The 24659-nt window shown below is 37.1% G+C and overlaps 3 protein-coding genes across 9 annotated transcripts in view; 1 reads left to right on the top strand and 2 right to left on the bottom strand.

The window, feature by feature from the left end:
* Nucleotides 1-111: 111 nt before the first annotated feature.
* Nucleotides 112-2856, bottom strand: LOC108374678 (uncharacterized). The gene is made up of 2 exons (XM_017630670.1): nucleotides 2485-2856; nucleotides 112-2397 (listed from the first exon to the last, which is right to left on the bottom strand). Exons 1-2 carry the CDS (start codon nucleotides 2638-2640, stop codon nucleotides 607-609), a joined length of 1947 nt encoding a protein of 648 aa, XP_017486159.1. The 5' UTR covers nucleotides 2641-2856; the 3' UTR covers nucleotides 112-606.
* Nucleotides 2857-3694: 838 nt separating this feature from the next.
* On the top strand, nucleotides 3695-4691 carry Gar1 (Gar1 ribonucleoprotein). Its single transcript, XM_017630660.1, has 2 exons — nucleotides 3695-3898; nucleotides 3952-4691. The coding sequence occupies exons 1-2, from the start codon at nucleotides 3865-3867 to the stop codon at nucleotides 4608-4610; spliced, it is 693 nt and encodes a 230-aa protein (XP_017486149.1). The 5' UTR covers nucleotides 3695-3864; the 3' UTR covers nucleotides 4611-4691.
* A 2165-nt stretch (nucleotides 4692-6856) lies between these two features.
* The window catches only part of ine (solute carrier family 6 member inebriated), a 35111-nt gene continuing 17308 nt past the window's right edge, over nucleotides 6857-24659 (bottom strand). For all 7 annotated transcript variants that reach the window (XM_017630634.1, XM_017630612.1, XM_017630642.1 and 4 more), the window contains 10 exons: nucleotides 23409-23593; nucleotides 22511-22645; nucleotides 13153-13282; nucleotides 12925-13017; nucleotides 12707-12839; nucleotides 10176-10652; nucleotides 9953-10093; nucleotides 8301-8501; nucleotides 8068-8244; nucleotides 6857-7988 (listed from right to left, as the gene is read on the bottom strand). In XM_017630634.1, coding sequence (XP_017486123.1) covers nucleotides 7662-7988; nucleotides 8068-8244; nucleotides 8301-8501; nucleotides 9953-10093; nucleotides 10176-10652; nucleotides 12707-12839; nucleotides 12925-13017; nucleotides 13153-13282; nucleotides 22511-22645; nucleotides 23409-23593 — 1999 coding nt within the window. In that variant the 3' untranslated portion in view covers nucleotides 6857-7661. The remainder of the gene's footprint in view (nucleotides 7989-8067; nucleotides 8245-8300; nucleotides 8502-9952; nucleotides 10094-10175; nucleotides 10653-12706; nucleotides 12840-12924; nucleotides 13018-13152; nucleotides 13283-22510; nucleotides 22646-23408; nucleotides 23594-24659) is intronic.

The raw sequence follows: 24659 nt of genomic DNA, 5'->3' as shown, positions 1-24659 counted from the left end.
TTTAATTTCGATCGGTTTTTATGCTTTCCTCTGAGAAAAGAAGAAAAAGAATAATCTCAATGAAAGTCTCAGTCACCACCTAATTTTTTTTTCTCTTAAAGTAAAACATAATTTTTTGGTCACCTCAAAGAGGCTTTTAAGGTAAGTTTATTGTTTAAGTTATGGCGATAATTACAATAATTTGGATGTAATACGTTGATATACATGTATGTACATATGTATGTAGTGGTCGGCAGTACATAAAATCCTCATAAATAAAATGGGGATAGTTTGGTTCTATGCTAAACAATAATTAAAATGATTTTTTGTTTACAATTTAAAGATGAACTTTTGTCAGACGCTATATCACAAAATAATTAATACAAATTAAGGAAATTTCAATATTTTAACACCTAACAAATGGGCAAAAATATATATTTGAGTGAAGTTATATTAAGTTGTTTGTCTTAGTAATATGCAAATGATTACGAAATAAAGCGTATCGCAAGCGATATTTGTTGATGAAAGTGAAAACAAAATTCAGTGAACTGAACAATATTACTTCCTAATTTCAGCTTATAAAGAAGTCGGTCAACTAAATAAAAAGCTAATGTAATCACACCAAATTCACTCTAATTCTCCTTCGTCATCTTCATCTTCAAAAAGTGCAATAATACGTTTGCGTTCAGCCTCTCTTTCCGCTTCGTCTAGCAGCGTTGCTGCTGGCGGTTTCGCCTGATACACTGGCATATGATTGTGATACATTGCATTGTGTACTTCGAGTGCTGCAAGTGTCTCGAAGAGTAGGTTGCACGGATTGCAACGTGCACTGAAGCTAACATTTCGAGGCAACGGTGTGATGGGAATGGATTTTGGTGTAACTGCGATTGGTGATGTTGTATATTGCCTGTTGCTTGGCGTTGCGGTCATCAAATCTTTGCGCACACTTATTTGCGGCGTAGCTGGTGTTGCGGTGGCATTCGCAAATGTTGGTGATTGTTGGTTGGCAGCTTGCTGTAGTTTTTGGAGGAATGTCAAACGTTCGGTTGTATCTTTAAGTGCCTTGCCAACATTGCCACCACTGGCAGCATAGTTGTTGGGGGCAGCATATGTTGTGACATTGGTCGTGCTGTTTCTAGCAGCCAAAATAGCGATGGGTTTTTTAACTTCCAAATCCATTTCAAGATCCAAAAGTGGTAAAAGATTTGAGCTACGGCTTTGAGAGCGTTCTATTTCATATAAAATATTGTTACTTATTGTTATAGGTGTGCCAGTACTGTTACGTTCTGTCTTTCGTTTTTCAACTAAACTACTTTCGGTTACAACATCATTATTTGTGGCATTTTTTTCGCATGCATTTGAGTTCGTTGTGGTTAGTAAATCAGTCAATTTATCATGCTTTGGCAAATCATAGCGCTTTCGAGACTTTTCGGCGGAAGCCGTCTGCGTAGTCCGAAGCTTCTGTTCACCAGAGGAAGCAGCAGAGCTTTTACCTTCGCTTTCCAAACGAGTCTTATTGTTCTCCTCCGCATTGCTACCATTCTGTACTAAATCGGGTAGCAACATATCACCACAATTCGCTTTCTTCAGCCACTCGCAAGTCTTTCGTATACAGAAGATCATGCGTCGCACAAATTCATGAGGGGAAATGCCTTTATTACGACGTATGTATAAAAGTTTATTAATTTCTTCGATATAAGTGAGAAATTTGTATTCTATACATGTGCTCATGTGTTCATTAAATGAATCCTCAAACATAAAGCGCCTGGAACATGCTCGACATTTACGTTCTTTACAACTTTCAGGTATATTTATTGTAATAGCATCCCGCAACTCGTCAATGTCCATAATATCATCTTCTTCGAAATTCTTTTCTTTGTATGAAAAAATGCTGTGCTTCGGTGTGATTTCACTTGCCTCATTTTCATCACTCGATGTTGCTGATGGAAACTCTTCTTCAGCATAAGGATCACCACTGGCTATGTCAAAGTCTAAACCGGCGCCATCATTTCTGCGATTACGAGCTTGTAAACCGGAATTCGAGTCTTTGTTGAAAAGTAAATTTAGATATCGTAACTGCTGTTCGATATTTTGTTGCGCCGATGCATTTGCTTGAAAGTTGTTATTTAGCAATTGTTTACAAACTTTATCTTGATCTTGGGATATATTACTGTTAAGCAGATTAGTGTCTACGTGTCGCTCATATGTAAAATTCAAGTCTTGCTCAGTTATTAAAACGTTTTCTTTATCTAAATTTCTTTTGTTGGAATTGTTCTTTTGGCTTTGTTGTCGCATCTGGGCTATGGCTTTTAAAGTCAAAGCGTTGTTAATGCATTGTTCACGAAAAAATACTGCATGTTTCAGGTAGGAAATGCAAAGTGCACAGATCTTATTTGGCAAACCATCATTTTCGGAGCACTACATCAAATGAAAATGTACATATTTTGTATTAGGGCAATGCAAATCTATTTCCTTTTTTTTTTGTCAATGCAGAAGTACTCTTACCTTCAGCCCTGTTGTCTCTTCCAGCAATACATTTACGTTTTTCTGCCAATTCAGAAACTCATTGGAACTGGCATGCAGATACGCTGGTATCTTCTCAAAAATTTCATATTCCGCAGGACTGGTACATACACGACAAATACTATTCCAGCTTGACATTTCCACTTAAAAATATTTTATTTTTGTGTATTATTTCGAGTGATTATGATTGCAGCGTACGAACAGCATTTGCAGTTTTTGGTCTAAATAATTTCCATAAAATTACAATACAAATACACCGAAGAAAAGTGTAAAAATCGTTGAGTAAATAAGCAAAAAAATTTGTAGGGTCGTTGACAGCTGATATCTGACACAAAATGCAACCCTTTGTAGGGTCCTGGGATATTATATGGGACCAAATATCGGTTGGGATCAAATGCACTACCGGAAGTACTAGATGAGAGCCCGTATCTATCACCCTGTACTTCAGGTAGCGCATTTGGTATTAGGTTTGTATAGTAACTTCTCAAGTTAAAAATTGCAGCGAGAGCGTAAAAGCAAAATAGAGCGTAAAATTCTGAAGAAGAGAAAACTAGCAGAACAAGTTATTGAACATAAAGCTAGTAAAAACTTGCAAGTGAATAGTTGTTGCACCGTTTAGACATTCTGCTGTAAACATTTTACCATTTATAAATCAGTTTTAAACTCTTTGCTTTACACACAAGTGCTTACACAGTTCAGTGCATTATTAATACTTTGATTTCCACTCATTTTCCTTTTGTTTGTGCAAAACCAATTCAAAAAATGGCGGCTTTAGATATTTATTCTTCTTCTTCTGCTTGTAAAAATTTCACTAGCAAGAATTTGCTACTCTTTCTCTGTTGTTACGCTCTTGATTCAGTGCTCTCTTGCAAATTTTCTGGGTTATTATACACCTTTCCAGTAAAAATTAGTACTGACTATTTGTTCCTATACACATCTAATCCCAGTTGCACAAAAATTGCCATATGATTTGGGATTAACCCAAAGCTCGTTTGTGAATCACCCCGTTTACACAGGCTAATTTCAGATTATTAGGCGTCAAATTGGTTGTGCTTATTATTCTCACGTCTTAAGGAAAGGTTGTGTTCTTGTCTGTGCCACCGTGATCACTTTTTCCTGCTATATCTTAACTTCATATTTTATTGAAAACAAGTATTAACTGACTAACACGTACGGGAACAGGCTGACTGAGATGGACTATCGATAGAGCCAAAAAACAATCGATAGGGGCTAGAACTAAAAAGCATCGAAACTATCGATAGTCTGCAGCTCTATTTCGATATAGACCGCGTGGTTGATAAACACACGACATTCAGTTTTTTGTTTCTGTATAAACGAATTTTGTTAATAGATTGAATAAAAATGTCATTCAACCGTGGTGGGAGTCGTGGAGGAGGTATGAGTTAACAATTAAAAAAATATGCTTGTACCGAACATTCATATTTACAGGTTTTCGCGGTAGTCGTGGCGGTGGTGGACGTGGTGGAGGCGGTGGACGTGGCGGTGGCGGCGGTGGTTTTGGACGTGGTGGTGGCGGTGGCGGTGGTTTTGGACGAGGTGGTGGTGGCGGCGGCAATCGCTTTGGTGGCCGTGGGTTTGATCAAGGACCTCCTGATCGGGTTATACCACTAGGTCATTTCAGTTACGCATGCGAAGACGATCTTGTTTGCAAGGTAGAAATTGAAGACGTACCTTATTTCAACGCACCAATATATTTGGAAAATAAAGAACAAATTGGCAAGATTGATGAAATCTTCGGGACGATACGGGATTATTCTGTGACAGTGAAGTTGTCGGAGAATATGAATGCAAAGAGTTTTAAACAGCAACAAAAATTATTCATTGATCCAGCAAAACTACTACCGATCGCAAGATTTTTGCCAAAGCCACCCCAACGGAAGGGCCCTAAGAAAAAGGGTCAAGATGGTGGAGCAGGTGGTAGTCGCGGCGGTGGTCGAGGTGGAAGCAGGGGTGGTGGTTTTGGAAGAGGCGGCGGAGGTGGAAATGGAGGCGGTGGTCGTGGTGGTTTTAACAGAGGAGGTGGTGGAGGAGGTGGAGGATTTAAAAGAGGAGGTGGTGGTCGAGGTGGCGGACGTGGTCGGTGGTAGCACTGACTAAATATATACCCATAACTTTATGATTCGTTATAAATTAGACAATAAAAATAGTTTTTATTCTACCAATACGAATTTCCCTGTTTACATGGGAAAGTAGGGAAATTGAGATAGCAACAATTAATTTTTAGCAAAAAAAACGACTTAAAAAAAAATATATATACATATCTTTATATTCCATGATTCAATGATCGGATCCAAACCAAATAAATATCGAAATCGGTTTACGTGGTCCAAAGTTATGCGGTAAATTACATAAAAAAAAAATTTTCCCGCGAACTGATAACCTCCTTTTTTTGGAAGTCGGTTAAAAATGGAGGGCGAACTTGCGAGTTTTAGAGTCTTTTACTGGATAAATTTTTACTAGAAACTATTTGCCAAGCTGGTGGCATGCTGGGTGCAATTCACACTAATAAAATAGATGTTGGGCCTGTTCGAGGATCGTAATAAAAGGGGCATTACTCCGCACTGATGAAAATTTGCAACACTGTTGCAACTGCCCAATTGATAATTCGTTGCTGGAAATTTATTTCGCGCAACACTGCGGTTGTGATTGCAACCCGAACAACTCCGTTTTTGGGTCTTTTATACAGAAAATGTTTAGTTTTTGACCCACCGTTTGCGGGTGGTGGCAGGAGGGGGTAGGGCGCGGCGTCCTAAACCGCCCCCATTCGAAAGGGGACAGTCCCAACTTTACGAAAAACACCCTTCCGGGAACTCTCACAGACCAATAGGGAATCGTTTGAAAATGGGCGAAAAATGGCATTTATCGAGGCAAACTGAGCAGTTTGAATTGGAATATAACCCAACTAACAGAAACCGTAGTATTTTAAATAAAAGAAGTTATCCCAAGTTGGTTATCAAGCGATTTTGTATAAAAAAAGTTAACAAAAAGTTATTAAAAAAAATTTCACTAAAAATATTGTTATATTAAAAAAAAAACGCGACAGGTAAAAAATGTTATAGGAATATAATAGTATTTTAGCGCATAACTTCTTTCTGCGTAGGCGGCTTTCGGCCGCACTGAAGGATTATAACCTTCACTAACAGAACAGGTCTATTCTGCGCTAGTAATTAAAAGTTTGTAACCGATAAATAAAGTTCCTGTAATCTTTTAAACCTTTTTCGCACTCTCTGTATTCTTGTAACCGGTAAATTTTGTTACCATCTCAAGAGCTGGTAACAAAGTATTGCCCCGTGAAATATGCAATGCCAGAATCTGCACTATTCTTTACAGCTGAATTGCTGAATATTTTAACTTCATTACCAACGCACCCAAAATCGCGGTGACAAGAACTGGTAACATTTTTTGGTAATAAAATTTTCCGGTTACAAAATCTTCGGCAAGTAGAAAATCTTCTGCTAGTAGAATTCTCCTCTCTGTGTTGCCAAAGAATGGGGACTGAACACCTTTCGGCCTTCGAATACATATTTTCCATGGAAAGCTTTATATTTTTAATGCTACGTGGGTTATATCTTATTTTCTTTTGTTTCTCGTCCTTCTTGTATATTTTGAAGTTTGACAGCTGAACGCCGCCATTTAATTTGCATATGCAACCGAAGGTAGGCGCGTAATTTTGAAGGTGTTTTTATTTAATAAATTGTGATTGATTGGTTAAAATTAATGTGATAAAGAAAGTTATAGCTACTCGAATAAAGTTCGAAGTGAAGTGGAATATAAAAATGTATTAGTGAAGTGGCTTCTTTAAGGAGAATAGGAGTGATAAATGTACGCTAACTTCCGAATTTTACAAAAAGGGCATATTTCAAACCGAATTTCTTAGCAAATTACTTACCAAAAATTACAAAAATAGGTGTTAAAATAATGTGTAGACACTAGACTACAAGTGAGTGCAAATATTTTTTTGGATCGGGTCACTCACAGTACCCTTTACGGTTGCTATGGCTGAGTTAAAGGTACGTACTACCACTATGTATAACCTGTGTTCCCTGGGCCGAGCAACAACTAAATTAGAAATAGTTGTTTCTAACAGCGGTCGCCATCGTCCAGGCAATGCCCAACCTCTGAGTGTATTTCTGCCTTGAAAAATGGGGGGATTTGAAATCGATCGAAAAGGGACTTCCGGTCGGTTAAACCCACTTCCGGTCGGTTAAACCCACTTCCGGTCGAAACCACAAGTCGGCCATTGACATCAATCATCTGGGCATCTCTACTATAGGCATATTTGGACCAAATATAAAACCATTGGTCCTTAAAGCTTATGTATATTTGTATTTGTTTATTGAGTAATTTTGAATTTACATACATAACTACATATGTACATACCGTCGCTTAAAGTACAAAACCGCGTATCAAGATAATGCAAAACCGCGTATGTGAGGTTGCATAAATTATTTTCTAGAGCGTAAAAACACTCATATTTCAAAATGGTTCTCTTTTTTATAAACCAATCGCATTTCCGGCTAGTATGTTTCAGGACGAATGGGTAAGGATTAAGCCAATAGCTTGTGTGAGTAAATCCAATTTTTGGCAGCATATCTCAGTTACGTGGCTTTGCAGAATGACGATACGCTGTTCTGTACTTTAAACGACGATATATGTATGTATATATAGTACATGTGCTGAGATTTTCATGTATAAACGTGTTCTGATTATAATACATACATACATATGTATATAGAAACATACAAAAGCATATTTTGTAGGAATGTATTTTAGTGCAAGCTTCTTTATAATTTAATTACCTTATTTACAATTTAAATATCGGCAGAATGTATATGTATGTATATATGTACATGCATAGAAAATATTTAAATTTTCATATATGCGGTAGGTATGTATGTACATATGTATAACAAATGTATTTAATTCCAGAGAACACCTAGCAACGCGATCTGTTAAGCATGATGAGAAAAAGCGAAATTTTGCGAATAATGCAAAAAATACCAATTTTCGATGCGTCAAATTTAATTGAATAATATTTTATCTAACTAAATATGAGTACTATCTGAGCGGAATGTATGTGAGTAGTAGGTACACGCAGGGGCCAACATCTTTCGATAGCTGTTAGCATTAGAACCTATTCAAACTTTGTTATTATTTCCCGCTGCTGTCGATGTGCTTGCTGTGGACGCTGGCGGCAACTGGGTATCTTCTTCTGGTGGCGATTTTTCCTCATACCCATATTCAGTTGGCTCGCGTTGCAGATGCATTGGGTTATAGCCCGCTTTATTGCCTGCATTCAAATGATGCAGCTGCACATTAGGATCCATTGGGTCTTTTGGTTTATAAATACCCGATAGCTCTTGCGCAAGCATATACTGTTCCTGTTCAGGAAAGTCGTGCTCGCAATGATGTTCGCCACAAATGCGACACTCATAGATGTTGGGGCGTAGCGTGTTTTTAAGGCGCTGCGGGTTAATAAAAAATTGTAAAATAAGACGAGGATTAAATTGACTTCATACGGTAATTCGTTAGCTGAGAAAATACCTCCATGAAAGTGCGTCCCTCTGCGCGCAGCAAATTAATAATAGCATAGCCAGGTATGCAGATGAGTGACAATGATGAAAACATCCAGCCAATGCCGTAGGCCCAGTCAGGATATTTATAGCGACCATTGTGATAGCTTGGTTCTTCGTAGTTGATTAAACTCAATACCCAGATGGCCTGCGATGTGGGCTAGAATTAGTTTTCAAGTGATTTTTATTTAATTGAAAACTTACAAAAAGTAAACATGGTCCCAGTAAGAGCCAACAAGTTTTGATATATAATGTTGGCGCTTTTCCAGTCATCTGTTTGACATTCTTCGATAGCCGTCCAGTGCCATAGAACCAAGCTACCGCGATTAGTTGGCAGAATGCAAGGAACATAATCGATATAGAAGCGGCATAGTGATCCATTAATTGGAAGTAGTAAATGCCACCCTAAAAGCAAAAACAGTACAATTTTACAATATTATAAAGTTTTTTTTTTTTGGAAATTGAATTGAAAAATAAATATGGCGAATGCAACATGCAACACCATTGTATGGCTGGAGACGAAATTGCCTCCTAAATGTATGCTTTATTATTGAAAGTGAAATGAAGAAATTTGCTAAGCAGCGGTTTAAGAATAACAGACGAATTCTGTCGTATGCAAAGTTTTTTATTCTAATTTATTTCCAATATTTTTTAATAAAAATATAGTTCGTCCATCACAAAAAAAAACATAAAAACAAAATCTCTAAACTTTGTACAAAACTCAGGAAAATCAATAAATTTGCATACTTATTTGCAACTTTCTATTCACATTTTTATAAAAATTCTAAGTATGCAGTTTTATAGCCCATTCAATTTTAGTATAACCAAATTGCCAAAAATCAACCAGATTTTTTAGCAACTCAAGCTTGCACTTATTATAAAAAATCTGAATAGAAAGTTGCAAATTTATTGAATTTTCCTGAGTTTTGCACAAAGTTTTGAATTTAGTTTTTATGTTTTTTTGATGTAGGACGAACTATATTTTTATAAAAAATTACCGAAAATAAATTAGAATAAAAAATATTGTAGATATTGAGAAAATTATAAAAACTTTTGTTTGTGAGAGTTAGAGATAAAAATACAAAGATAAAACCATGATAAAAACATAACAAGGTAGAACCATTGAGAGACAGTTTGATATTTGCCAGCAATGTAATTTAAAAATTCAAAACTCAAACTCACAAAAACACATTCTCATTTTCACTCTCAAATAACAGCAATTGTGAATAATTTAATTTTTTTTTATTTTCAATTTTAAATGATTTTAAAATGCGTGCAAAGGTCAGAAAAAAATCATGGCCGACGAATTGAGAGAATGAACTTACCTTGTAATGTTTTTATCACGGATAAAACTGTAGATGAATATTTGACATGTCATATTATGTAGCCTACCTCACTTCACCTCAACTTAACTCAATTCACCTTATCACATCTCACCTACACTTAGCTCAACTCAACTAACTTCAACTCACCCTAAATAACTCAACTTACTTTAACTAACTTCAAATCACCTCATTTCAATTCACCTTAACTCACCTCATCTCACCTAACCCTAGTTTAACTGAACTGAACTGACCTCATTTCAGCTCAGCGAAGGGAATCGCAAAAATATTTAATTTTAATTGATTAGCGAATCAAATCACAAATGAAATGGATTTTTTGATGTGTCACAAATAAAACTGATTAATCGAAATGTGAGCCGATCAATTTAAAATCACTGAATCCTGTGTTACGCATTTTATCTTAGGTTACATTAGGCTCCGTAGATATAAACCTATAACTATCAAGATTATGAAACGATGAACAAATAAATCAAGAGAATCCTCATTTTCGTAGCACGGCCCAAGCGAACTCACCTGTAACAGATTTGGTAGACCAAAAAGAAATGAGATAACGCATACGAACAACACTACAATCTCGTGATAGCCCAAGTGGCGTTTGATCCAATTTGGAAAACCATCCTGTATGGAGGTCACGACCACCTCAACAATGGCAAACTACAAAGAACAAAAATAAAAACGAAAGAAAACATCATTACGTTTTCAAATAAAATTCGCCTCGTCTTGCATGGACACTCACCTGCGAATTGAGGCCCAAACATAGTAGCATGAAGAAAAACATCACCGCCCACAGCTGTGCATATGGCATTTTTGCCATCGCCTGTGGATATACCACAAATATCAAACCTGGCCCATCGCTTATCACGTCGCGTACATTCGTGTTTTGTTCCAACGCCAAATTTCCCAGAGTTGCAAATGCAAATACACCCACCAATAGACTAGTTAGCATATTCACAACGCTTACAGCCACCGTATCGCGTACAATGTTGTTATTGTATTTGTTATAACTCGCAAAAGAGATCATTGAGCCGAATGTAATGCCGAGTGAGTTGAAATTTTGCGATGCAGCATTTATCCATACATTGGCATGTTTCAATTCGGACCAATTTGGTCGAAAGAAGTAGCGTAAACCCTCATCGGCACCTTCGAGCGTGACCGCACGTACCATAAGTATGATAATTAGTATGAAGGGGAAAGTGGCGGTGAAGTAGCGTACCTGGGAAAATAAAACAAATGGGCAATTAGTTGAAATATTAGCGAATCCGGTTAGAGGATAGAGTGAGATACTGTAATAAGGCCTAAATTTTTATCCTTATATATATTCAGTTACCACTGAATAATAGGTGCAATCCCGTATTCCTCGGACTCGGACTAGTAAAACTGTCAAAAAATAAAAATTCGCTCAGAGCGAGAGAGCAACATTGAAAAGTTCGGGATCGCTTTCTAGTAAAAAATGGTAATTTCTGTCAACTTCAACATAACCTCCAAATTTTGGTTGTGTGTAAACATACTCATCTCACACATGTAAATAGCCAAAATACTTTCAAATTCATTAGAACCCACTTAAACAAGTAATTAAATACTTTTCAACATGAATTAGCAGATTGAACTTTTCTTTTGTTTACAATTTGGTTGCCAAACACACTACAGCTGATCGTTTGACACATTTACCAGAATTTAAAAGCGAAAAATTCTCGGACTAAAACTGGTAACTTCTGACAGAGAGAGAACTGTATTTACTCTCTTTTTTGTCCTCTCAATAGTCAGAGAACCGAGTACGGGATCGATTTCATGTAAAATCTGACCGATTCTGACTATTTCTGACTAGTCCGGACTCGTACGGGATCGCAACTAATACTTTGTCTATATAAAATATTTACATAAAACGCCTCAAGCTCAATAAAAATTGTTGAACAAAACGCTAAGGTCAAAAAAACTAATCCATTCTCTCATCGAAGAACAAAAATGAAAACAATAAAATAATCGGAAGGATTTGTTGTAGTAGCAGTACTAAACCCCTAGTAGGAGTCATGTCACGTTGTGTCCTCTTCAGCCTTTGAGTCGGCAAGCCAGAGGCTGAGGAAGCGGGCGACGTCGATGGGTATAGTCCATAAGGCTTCCGGTGTTAGGGTCGTCGGGTTGGAGGTGCATGCGAAGTGATGTTGGATGGTATGAGAACTAGAGATGGGCACGATAATAAATACATTCAAATCCGATCCCGCCCATCCCGAAATTCCATGTTTAAGTCCCGAACCCGCTCATCGCGAGGTTTTTCAGGATTGTACCGCGGAGAGTTTTTTCAGCATCTGTATATAGATTCCTTCATATCTAACGCCTTATATTCTTTGGCGTTGTTGACTGCGGCCTGTGTCTCTCTTGTTGCAAAGTACGCTGGTGATTCACGCGGGCGGAGTTTGCGCACACGTTCGAGGGTCCAATGATGTGGTGTTGCCGAAAACAAGAACAATATTGTCCTTATATTTCAACGGATGGGAGGACATTTTATTGTTGGCCACAGTTTGCTTGCTCATGTAAATAGGTTGATGCGGGGACCACTGGATTAGCCTGTCCGATCCGATCACGCATGTCTGTCAAAAAGAGTTGAATATGATCTTTCACTAAAAGCCACTACAAATCAAAGATTAAGGGAATCTAAGTGGTGGTAGAAGCGGAATATCGGGCACACAGCGTTACGACTTCCAACTAGGGAAGAATGGAACGACAACCCAAAGTAGAAATGGTAGTGGGCGCTGGTCTCTATTGGGAGAATTTGCAGATCAGGCCTGCCTGATAACTGAAGTGTCTTTAAAAGGGGGATCTCTGCCATAGAGAAGACTCTATCAGGGAAAGTCATTTGTACAACTCTGTAACATCAGCTATTTGTAAAACTTGATGAGTATACTACAGCCGAAACAAATGGCCTATTGACCATTCGAGGCAACTGCAAAGTTTTCATATCCTTATTATAACTAATACTTAACAAGAAACGGTCTGACGAATTGTTGGTGTTAAAAGTTTGTAATAAGAAAGTAGGAAAGAATTCACTATTTCCTATGCCAATATCCAACTCTCAAGGAAAAGACGATCTCGCGTTTCATCCGCTTGGTAAAGACAATGAAAGTGAAGCTATCGGACCTATCAAATTGAGCAAATATACCTCCGAGTAGAAGTATAAAGACCTCACTTTGTAATCTGAACTAACTTTGATATCTATGTAGTCATTTTACTTTAAATTTTTTCTTGCATTATTATGGTTGCATTTTAATTTACCTTCGCCGATGATTTGATCGATTTCCATGTGGCGAAGTACACCATAAGCCAGGCACATATGAGACAGACAAACAATTCCCAACGCATTGCACCTGGATACTCAATACCAGGGCTGATTTGTAGAACTTTGTTTCTGAAAGTAATTACATGAATTGAAAATATGAAAACAGTGTTTTATTTTTTTCAATAAAAATTTGCCGAAAACTTATTTTTCTTACTCGAAAAACTCTTCTGATGGTGTGCGTGATGTGTTTGGTGCAAAAGCATCTTTGAAAGGTCCTTGCGATACCCAACAGTCTGGCGTATTCCACCTAAAACAATAGTAAAAAAGGGGTTAAAATATAAGAGTAAAAAATATAAAATATAAAATAAAAGAGTTTCAAAAAGTTCTGATCCTCGAAGAACGCCAAATGTTTACAAATTTTAGAGGAAAAAGAAAAATGTACCTGTTATTGCAATCAATCCATGGCATGTCTGGTCTAAATGATGCGAAAAAGTAATAAATTGAATAACCTATGATGACACTATAATAAGTGGACATTAGGAAGGATACAACTACACTAGCAAGACCAGCGCCTGAAAGCATAAGAAATAAAATAATAGCAATTAATTAAAGTAACAATTAAGAAATAAAATTAACAAATAAAATGCTATAAAAACGTTTTTCTGTAAACTCTTGTTACAATATCTGAGTTAGTATCTTTTATATAGGACTGAAGGGTTCTTATCCTAAAGATCCTTCGACTCCGCACCCATGGGTGGACAACGAAAGCAAGGGCGCCCACGAACGCATTGGAAGGACGAAGTGCAGAAGGACCTGTCTGCGCTCGGGATAACCAACTGGAGCAAATTCGCGCAGGAGAGAAGCAATTGGAAAAGCTTTTTGGTCTCGGCCCAAACCGACAAACGGTTGTAGTGCCAAATAAGAAGAGAAGAAGAAGAAGGGTTGTTATGTAAATTCAGTTTACTCTGGACGAAGTGCACTCTACTAGAAAACGCTTAAGAAATCTGGTACTGCAGTTATCGCAGTTTTCACTTCTATGTACATACAGAAATACTGAGGGTTGCCCTCCTGGCGAACTGCGGAGCTCTGAAGAAGCAAAATGCCTTCAGAATTTTTTTGAACTGGACTGGGAATCTACAAATCCGAAATAAGAAAAATTCCATTGCGCTACCGAGAGCCGAGACAGGACTTTGAGCAGTGGAAAATCGCTAAAATATTGATGGCATTTTTTTTGAATTTCATACCCGGGGCAAGAATGCACCTCTATCGACCTGCTGGATACGTCACCAGACATGGGCGATAAACTCGTTCAAATACTTCTGCTTCGCGGGATCGCACAGCCTGATTCCTGCACAGCTGCAAGATTTGGAAGTGTTGCGTAGGTGGCTGGCTCCTATATATATGCCAATTGTATGAGTCGGGGCTATATTCCCAGAGCTTGAAAAGTCGTCTAGGAAGCGCTTATTTCGCGGACCAGAAAGTGCTTTCATGTTTTATCTAAGGACGCTAAGACACTGATATTTATCTGCACATAGGAGACGAGTTTCTTCGATCGTATATTTAGAGCTCAACGAACTAACAATGAAGGAAGGTCTCTGCAGACCGCTCTACTGACCATTCTAAAGTGTATAGTGGAAGCCTTCGTTCATAAAAAATTTAGCACTAGGGGCCTTCCTCGACATGGAGCGGGCATTTAAGGACGTCCTACCGCAGGAAGTAATAAAATTCGCAGATAAGCTCGTGGTTCAAACTAACCTAATAAGGCTCATGTATTGCAAGCTTGGGGATCCCTTCTTATCTGCCGGAGATAGGGATCGCAAACGGCATGCCAGAGGAGTTGCGGAAGATAGGCTGCCATGGAAGTTAATTGCGGCACTTGCGTAGCAGGTAAAATAGCAAGATAGGTCGTGGAGACAACCATTTATTTTTAAGCACTGGTCATTAATCCACCGTTTGAGACCTTGTGGGCGAGAGGAAGTCCCAATTTATTTCATTAGCGTGAAATAGAAGGTGTCTAACAACTTTGGCAGATGTAACGCTTCTATGACAGTTCTCTCACAGAGGAATTGGAATGGAATAAAATTGTGGGTGACCGGAAAAACAAAAAATAAAAATTTCCAAGCACCAAGGCAGTATTGGCCATTGTATTTAAGGCCTAGAGACAGGATTTAGAGGACAAGGATATAAAGGTGGGGTGGGAATTCGTTGCTCCTCTGCAAACTTACTGGATTCCTTTATGAATCTTAGCAGTTTGCTGACAGAAAGAGACAGTATCTCGTCCATTCTCAGTGCATGCGACTAGAAAAGGGCGCGGGATATCGGGACCCACGGTACTGATTTCAAATTGGCCAGGATGGGCGCTATCGGCAAGGTATGTGAAATTTTGCGAGCGGTTTGGACCAAAATCGTTTCCCGACAATCCCGATAAAAACGCAACCACCGCAAGTTCAGAAAATCTTCATAAAAACGATGGTTTTTTATATTTTATTTGGATAAAAACGAACAGGAAATCAAAACAGAATAATCGGAAGATGCCAGATATTTCGGTATTTTTTTTTGTTATTTAAAATTAATTTGAAAGACATGTGAATTTTTCTTAGTGATAGATTTCGTGACCCACGGGACTCGCGGTACAATTCTGAAAAACGTCGGGATGGGCGGGTTCGGCACTGAAAAATTGAATTGATGGGCGGGATCGGAACTTAATATTTAGTCCCTTGCCCATCTCTACATCCGAGCCCAAAATGTACAATCTGAGTATGGCGGAGGCCGGACAACGGCAGAGAAATTATTCTGCACTATCCTCATCCTCCAAACAATATGTTGATCGTCGATGATGCCTATGGTGACCATATGTCGTCCATATGGATTGTGTCCTTCAGGCCTTTTCAGGAAAAACTTCGTTATTTTGCAGGTTTTAATGTACCGATTGATTTTAATGTAAAATTGGCTCCGGTCCAATTGGACGTGCCACAGAACCGGCAATTCACCTGACACCCACACAAGTTCAAGTTCATTCCACAATGCATCGGAGGTCAGCCCCAACTTACATTCCTGGACTATCTTTGAAGAGGTGCGTGCGGTTTTCAAGGCTTTTAGAGCAGCTTGGCTGTCACTGCAGATCCTGATTTCATGTCCGCGCCATCTTTGGCCAATTACCAAGTCTGCCACTTTCAGTATTGCAAAGACTTCCACTTGAAAAAGCCGTTGCCATTGCAAACAAAGCAGTAAAGCATCTGAAGTTTCCGTCCAGACGCCATCGAGCTCCAGTCAGTCTTTGAGCCGTCGGTATAGAAAGTTTTCACCGAGCTTCCCGAGAGAGTGTCTGGATCTATCCATTGTTCCCTTGTAGGGAATCTACACTTTCAGCTACTCTTCAGCTCGACCTGAGTTTTCCATGCCAGCTTCGTATATAGAGCTAACCCTTGATATTTCACTTCCTCGGAAAGTGTTAGGTTTACGCCACTAAGCACTGGAAGGTTGAGGCCAACCTCTGCCATGGTACAAAGGCTAGCTTCAGCCACCACAGTCAGCAATCTTCTAGATAACATGAAGTGAATCCACCTTATGATGGTTTCGTCCACTCAATGTCTTGTGGTCGCAGGGCACATAGAGTCAAAGGTAACGTTGTCAAACGGACCCTCAACATCTCTCACGGAAATTAGGTCAGAAGTTATCTGCGTGTTTACGGCGGCTAACTGCGATGATGATGCTGTACTCTTTACGGAAGCTATGCTGATGCTTCGCTGAGATGAATGGACTCATTACATGCGGGTGTAAATAGGCAGGTCTCAAATGTCTTCACAAATTAGCAGTGCCGTCTCCGTAGCTTAGTGACTGGGCCGCGTTGTTGATTCGATTGAACAGTGGTTAGCAATGAAAATCACGTGTTATCACAAAGCACAACCGAATGTGTCGTCAATTCGGATCGACCAACTAACCTAACCTAATCTATTTAACCAAACCCGGCGTCACCTTACATTTTAAGGAAAGATCCACCGTGATTGCCAATAGATTCATCTCAAAAGTGTACGCTTCCATTTGAAAGCATTTTAAAAGCTATAGAATCTTATTACAAAAATTTCCCGGATTTTATTAGCGCAATTCTACATTGCCATTATAATTTTGCGAGCTAGAGTAGGTGTTAAAATTATTGCTATATTAAAATTAACTACATCCACACATTATGGTGGTATGCATTTACTAATTTCATATATGCAGTTTTCATATACATACATACAGATATACATATTTATTTAAGTATTTGCATATATTCATACTTTTTGCCTCAATTCCAGAGTCTAGACATTTAATATTTGAAAATTCTAACCACTGAACAAATTGTAATATTTAAAGCGAGCTTTGAATTTGTAATGAGTATAGAGGCAGGCGTCTAATTAAATGGATTCTGTTGTGGTTTATGGATTTTCATTAATATTTATAAGTTACATACTAAATGTCGTACATATGTACTATGAATGTGTGCATGCATATTAGGGTGGCCTAAAAAAACTTTTTTCGGAATTTGAATGCTCTCACACCCTAAAATTGTTCTGTACCGAAAGAAATTATACCACTGTTTTTTTATTTTGAAATTAAAAAGTAATCAGGAGTCGCTCAAAGTTTTCCATGTATTTTATATGGGGAATCAACAAGTTTTCGTAGAAAAGTTTTAGAATTCTTGAAAATCAATATTTTTCGATCTGAAAACTTTGTTTAACTTCAGGAGACTTTAAGTAATAATAGCCAATTGTTTATTCAACTGTTTTCTATTACTAATTATTTTTTATAGGACCCCTAAAAATTAAAAAAAAAAAATGCAATAAGGGGACCCATAAAAAATCGCTAGTATAATAAATTAACAATTGGGTATTAATATTAATAGTCTCATGAAGAAAAACAAGGTTTTCCGATAAAAAAGAAATTAATTTTCAAGAATTCTATACCGTTCGTACGAAAACTGTTTTTTCCCCCATACAAAATACAGGGAAAACTTTGAGCGCTTTGAGCGATCTCTAAATATATTTTTTTTATTTCAAAATAAAAAAAAACAGGGCTGTGTAGAAAAATCTTAGGGGGTGATAACATTGAATTTCCGACTGCACCATTTTTTTGTTTTTCACATGCATTTTTGGACCACCCTAATGCATATGCATGTAACTCAAATATGTATGCATCATAGAATAATGTACGCTTGGCTATTTGTAATGCATTTGTTGGCGTCTCATGCCATCTTAGAATTTTATAGGGGAGATTTTTCCCTACTTGTGCACTTTTTGAGTTTTTGTATGAAAAAAAAGTGGAGCGTCGGAATTTTTCCTAACCTTAAAAACAAGTCGTCGAGATTAGGATAAAATCCTATCGCGATGGAGCGAAAAAGATTTCAGATTCGGATTCAGCGCATCAAAATACATAAGGAATATTGTTTGATCCCCGAACACCGACACGTTTTTCTTGTTAAAGACTAAAGAATACACAATACACGATAACCAAGGGTGTTTTTTAAACGAAACTTAATGAAATAATTAAACCCAGATCGGTAGAAATCGATAAAGCGCTTACCGAGATAAACTTTCCGAAAATCTATTTAAATATTATTTCTTGTCAAGATGTTATAAGTATTTATTTGAGTAGAAGGAGAGGAATCAAACATCGATAAATTCGCGTAGGCCAGCCAAATTATTTAAGAAGCCCCTTTATAATAAGAAACTTTACTTTTGGTAGGTTTTGAAGTCTCTTTGTAGGGAATTTGGCCGAAAAAATACTTGGCTGAGTGGCGACACTGTACCTAACCTCCAGATAATGATTTTTATATTTTTTTTATTTTTATAAACTTTAATTTTTTAAACCATATACCGTTGATTCTTTAGAATTTTTTTTTTGCCGAAGGTGTTGCTGGTTTCTTTCATAAAAAAATAAATTGTGTTTATTCGTTATATGGAGCAAATGCGAAAAAATCTAGAAAAATCAAGGGTAATATTTAGCCACTCGAGCTATAAAACTGTGTACTCTAACACTTCTGAGAAAAAAGTTCTAAACTAGGATTAATATGGCTTTTGTTAGAGAACTAACTGTATTTAAATTGAAAATTCTTAAAAATAAAGAATTAAACATACAAAAGTGGCAAATAATATCACTTTGAAATGGCGATGCTATTGATATGACCGATACTGTATGTATCTCTGTTGCTCTTTTACTCGCGTCAGTATCTTTTATACCTTTTCACACCTTGTCAAATAACGTTAAGTCTGATAATTCAGCTAATTTCCATATATAAACATACAAAACACAAACATAAACATGAGTATGTGTCAATGAACATGGATATTACAAATCTGGCTGTGATACATCATACATATATAAATACATATTTCTAACGCATCAACATATAGTTTGTATGAACCATAAAAAAAATTGTATCACTTTTCAATAAAAGCTAGCGAAAGCGGAAAATTCACAAGGGTATAGAAGCTAGTATATTCATACACTGAGGGGAAAAAATATTAAAATCAAATAGAAACGTAGTTGATCTTACTATAAACGTTAACGAAAGTACTGTATATTTGTAAATATTCAATTCAATTACGCGCATATTAAAATTACTGCGTTCATTCTGAAAAAGCATCCGTGAAGTGAATAATCAAGGTAAAAACTAAAAAACCACAGCACGCGATTTGTACGGATAAATATTTGCTATGTATGTATGTGTGTGTTATTGCCGCTCTGCATGTTTGGGATGCGTACCCTGCAATAAAATTTAGAGACAGTCTGTTGAAGCGCTAGCTCCGCCCTATACATTTCAGAACTAGTGCAAAACGGCTGCAGAGAGGGACAGTTGAAACTTTTGGTGTGCTAGTTGCGCTCTGTTGAGAAGTAAATGTACAAATTCTCACTTCTCGTACAATACAAAAATAGCTCAGCGGGAAGACCTCCGACTCTAACATCGTTGGTAAATTTAAATTGTTGAGTGCCGCTTAAAAATTTAAGAGAAAATGATCAAATTTAATATAAATAAAATAAAACAATAAAAAATTAAATAAAATGCAATCTGTAAAAGAACAGAAAAAATTAAAAAAAAAAATCAAAAAATGGAATAATCAAAATTTTTTTCATAAAAGACTTATTGCCGCAAAATGAAAACAGTTCAGAAAAGAAAAAAAATCCAGTAAATTAATTTTAAAATTTTTTCTCATAAAAAAGTATTGTCCCAAAACTGTCGAAAATGGAACCAGTGCAGAACTAGTTCGAAAGTTCTGCAGAGGTCACAATTTCCACTTCGTAGGACATTGTCAGACACAGTAGAAAGCATTGCGTTGGGATAGGTTGATAACCAGTATCGCCTCTTAAAGAGCTAGTTCTGCGCTAGTTCTGAACTAGCGCGATTTACTGCAGCGGTATGTACACTTACGTATACATACTCAGTTGTGAACAGTCAAATACATGCGTAATAAATTTTTGAATGAAAATATTAGGGCTATTCATGATGTCGTCGAAATGGAGTGGAATTTGCAGTTGGAATTGCATTTGGAAAATTTGACGCTTGCTGTCATGGCAACCATGTGTATTTTATTGTTGTGAATTTACAAATGCAACGAATATGCAAATGTAAGAGTATATGCACAAGATCCTGAACAGCCATATTATTTTTAAACGCTAATCAAATGTGAAGTATTAATTTTTACTATGCATTTTTTCTCTCAGTGTGGCACACATGTGCTGAAATTAGATCAGTGTTGTGAGTTGATTTTGCAAAATGTTCTGTAAGTAATTCAAAACTGCTATGCGGAAAATAGTAACCTGTTGCTACCAAACTGGTGTGCGAGGTTGGTCAGGGACAAGGTCGACAGATCATTGTTGTTGATAAATAATCGTATATAAGATATATTAGAACATACATAAATGTGTGTGCACTCATTGTTACACATTTTGCCATAACAATAACAATTTTTCATTTGGTTGTAAATTTTGTTGTATAGCACGTGTAATTAGATTATCTTTGTATTTTCGAATATTGTACTCGTACATTGGTGCCATTCATATTTGGCTGCCGAAACACACTTGTCTACACATCGTGGCTATATGTACTCATAAATAATACGTACTGGCCTTCTAGTGGTAGCACTTGATATGGTGATTGAAGATGTTTGAAAGTTTGAAATATGAAAATAAAGTAATAACGACACAATTCAAAAAATAAAACCTGTTACTATTGTTAAGTGACTCATGTGACTAATCCTTACTACTTACCTTAGTAATCCTTACTACCTACTTAAGTAAGGATTATACATGAAATAGAAAAGGATTAAAGGATCAGCCACTTAAAAATATCAAGAGATTTTATTTTTTGAATTTTAAATTCAATCATTATTGCGAAGGACAACCGATATGTGCCTTCATGAATTAAAACCTGTACAAAATTTGGTTTAGAATCCAAAAGGGTTTATTAATGGAGTTTTCCATACGTTATACTATATACCAAAAACACAAAAAGAATTCACTAACTTTTTAAGTAAGATTTAACGGAAAGCCAGACCTGCCCCTGATCCGGAAGGCGCAGAAGATGTGGAATACAAGGCTGCAGGATTATGTGTAGAGCGTATGACAAAAAGCTTACGAAGTTTATCCTATCCCTCAAGAGAAAGGTGGGACATTGTCTGCTGGTATTTCTCTTCTTGCACGCCCTTAAACTGGCTCTGACCAGTGGCAAAAAATATGTCATCTGCGAGTGTCCTGCCTCAAGCGGGAGCAGGCTTTCTGCTTAATCTGGATACCGCTGTCAAAATGGGGTGGGTACAATAAGGTGTTCCAAATTGCCAAGAGGACTGCGATGTTGTTCAACATTGCTCATGGAACTCAGTTATTAGCTGCCTAATGTGGTTGTAGTTTATCTGGTAACGCTATGGACTTAAATGGTCTCTGCGAAGCCACATAGTGGCTAGCCAGCTTATCTAACTGTCTCCATCAAGTATATGGAAGATGAGTGCTAAGCTTTATAATTAGCTTGAGATTGGCTAATAGATCAACTAGATCGCAGCGCTAGTATACGCAGAGTACACTTGAGATATGGAGGAAACACTTCGCAATGCCTTTGAATACATAGGTGACGCATTTAACGAAGAAAAACTCATGAAATAGGCACGAAGGTTAAGTTCCTCTACTAGAGAAAGACGAGGCGAGTACAGAAGTAATATAGCTTAAAAACAACAAAGAACGCGGAACCGAATTCATACCGGAAAGGGGGTGGGAAGAGATGGCGAGGCGCAGGTAAAAGCTGTTAAGCGCAATTTGCCTTATTAAGGAGCCTTATTCCGCGGTAGTTGGCGAAAACAGCAGGGTCCTCCTAATTGTGAATTGGGTATCGACGATTATGTGCAAAGAACTGCAGCCATTCATGAACCAACTGATTGGACCTCATTGGCTTACAGGCTGCAGGCCTGGGAAATCCAATATTGGCACAGTTCATCAAATCCTGGAAATGGCCATAGATAAGCAGTTCAGGAAATTTACACACAAATTGAGTGAGTATAGTTTTGCACCGCCTTCGAACGACAGAAATATACTCACGGGACTGCTTCACAATTTTGGATAGTCCAAATATACTATTGGACCTTCCAGCCTGCCTTGCATCCAAACTTACTGCATTGCCGTTCTCATGGACTTTGTAACTGTAAATCATATCCTCATAGGGGGATATTCGCTTATTCCTTAATTTTAAGGCACAAAGCTGCTTACATAGCCTGTTCTGTTCTCAGGACCATATACATATGTAGTTCCAAAATTAAATCAGATTAGGATCTTACCTTTAAAAAGCGGGCATAGTTGTCCTAACGCTCCAATTGGTCCACGTCCGGTGTATTGACCAATTGATAATTCCATAAATAACAAAGGAATGCTGCATATAAACAAAATAATGCAATAAGGTACTAAGAACACACCTGAAAATGATAAAAAATAAAAAAAAAAACAAATAGAAAAACGAAAGAGTTAAAAGCAATTCAAATCAAAAATGAATAAATGAAATTAATGAAAGAAATATAAATATTTGAAAAAATTAAATCCCGCTATGATATTTTATGTACAATAGACCATACTAGATAATAAAATATATATATATATATAAAATTTTTTGTGTGTAAAATTTACTGTCGCAAGGTGTAATATTTTCTAAGCTCTTAAAATCATATGCATAAGCTTTAGTTAAATGTAGCGTTATTTATGCTAACTAGCATCTACATGTCACATTTTGTCCATTTTGTTTTTGTTCACCGCTCACATGATAAGCATGAAAAATCGCAGATGCTAAACTTTTTAAGTAGTATTTATGACCATTCATAAGTTATCTGCAGAGACGTTTATGTCAAAAACTTTTATTACTAAAATGCTCGTCAATTACACTTAAAGACTTCCACACACCGGACGTACTAAACAACAATTGAATACAGCAAATCAAATATGTTTGCAGTTTAAAGTGTGAAAAACAAATACTAACTAGCATTTGAGTGCGTTAAGCTGTTGATTGAGAATCACAAATGTCACTTTTCATTTAGTCATAGAGTAATGGCTGAGATTTTATATATTTTTTTTTAAATATTTTTAAATAAATGCGCTGCCTACATACAAGCTGCCGTACACTTAGGTATTAAGTAACTTTTTTGAGATTTAAAAGCATTAGTCATTCACTTATGTATGTCTACTCACCTCCTCCACTTTTATAGCACATATAGGGAAAACGCCAGACATTGCCCAGCCCCACTGAGTATCCTATGCAGGCTAGCACGAATTGCATTTTGTTGGCCCAATGTTGTTGACGTGGCTTTAAATTGGCCGCATCGTCAGATGGATCCAGAAAGCTATCGTTGTCATCATCATCAACGCCCGGAAGACTGAAAGCGAAAATGGGATGTTGAAAGATTTATTAGTTAGTAAGGGCTATTTATTATTGACTTATTACCACTATCTAACTGATTAAAAGATCTGTAAAATTATTTCAAATTATTCGATGCATTAATTTTTGTCAATCTTGCAATGTAAAGTTTTTTCAAAAACTCTAAGGCAAGTTCCATGGAAATATAAATTTTTTAAAAATTTCTTATACGTTTTATCGATGGAAAGAAATTTACCACTGATTAATTTTTCGCAAAAAAATAAATTGAAGAATTTTTTGTTGCTACAAAATCGTGGCATTGTTAAATTGTTTTAGTGCTGGCTTCCAAGTCTAGTGTCCAACCCCTTGCTGCAAGAGTTTTGTTACAATAGACCTTTATATAACGAGCCGAGTTAACCCTGGTAGATATCCGCTTGAAGAAGCAGATGCTGCAGTAAGCCTTTAAAGTTTAAACTGAATGAGTTGTAGTAGCTCTTCTAAAGCTCCGTTTCTTTCTGCTGTTGCTCAGGGCTCCACACGGGTCACGTTGCTCAAGAGTGCAAGAACGAACAAGCAAGAGTCAGAATTGAGTATGATCGTGCATTGCAGTCAATTGCATACCCAGTAGACCGACATTGGCACCATATTGCGCTCATGACATTTTTCGTAAATAAAACCCTTTAGGGATGCGTTTATGTTGGAGTATAGCGTAGAAAATGGTAAATAGACGACTCGCAAAAGCCCTCTGCGTTTGTCTCTGATCATGACTCTTCACAAACATAAACACTTGTACGAGATACCGATTTTTATTACTTTAATGAAATAAAATGGTATTATAACTTTGGTCGGATGTTTGTAAGTAGCAGAAGAAGTATGATCAGAACGTCGAGCTGAGTCGATTTAGCTATGCTGGTCTGTATGTCTGTGCGAACGCAAGCAAGTCCCTAAGTTCTCGAGATATTTGACTGAAATTTGGTAAGCGGGTGCATTTTTATAATGTATTAATCATTTCTCGGAAGCGGCAAAATAAAAAATTTAGCCAAATAAAAAATTTTTAGAATTTTTGTCTCGAAAACTAATGCATG

Source organism: Rhagoletis zephyria, unplaced genomic scaffold, assembly GCF_001687245.7.
Source record: "Rhagoletis zephyria isolate East Lansing unplaced genomic scaffold, Rhagoletis_zephyria_1.1 Rzeph_scaffold_00091, whole genome shotgun sequence".
In the NCBI taxonomy this organism is placed as follows: domain Eukaryota; kingdom Metazoa; phylum Arthropoda; class Insecta; order Diptera; family Tephritidae; genus Rhagoletis; species Rhagoletis zephyria.
Note: the sequence above shows the minus strand (reverse complement) of the source record. Positions and strands in the feature narration are given on the sequence as shown.

What these genes read in the sequence shown, in the direction of transcription:
- LOC108374678 (XM_017630670.1), bottom strand. Translation starts at nt 2,640, where the DNA reads ATGTCAAGCTGGAATAGTATTTGTCGTGTATGTACCAGTCCTGCGGAA. An exon ending in AAGAGACAACAGGGCTGAAG is followed by an intron (nt 2,398 to 2,484) that starts GTAAGAGTACTT and finishes CATTTGATGTAG; the next exon opens with TGCTCCGAAAATGATGGTTT.
- Gar1 (XM_017630660.1), top strand. Translation starts at nt 3,865, where the DNA reads ATGTCATTCAACCGTGGTGGGAGTCGTGGAGGAG. An exon ending in TGGTGGGAGTCGTGGAGGAG is followed by an intron (nt 3,899 to 3,951) that starts GTATGAGTTAAC and finishes TCATATTTACAG; the next exon opens with GTTTTCGCGGTAGTCGTGGC.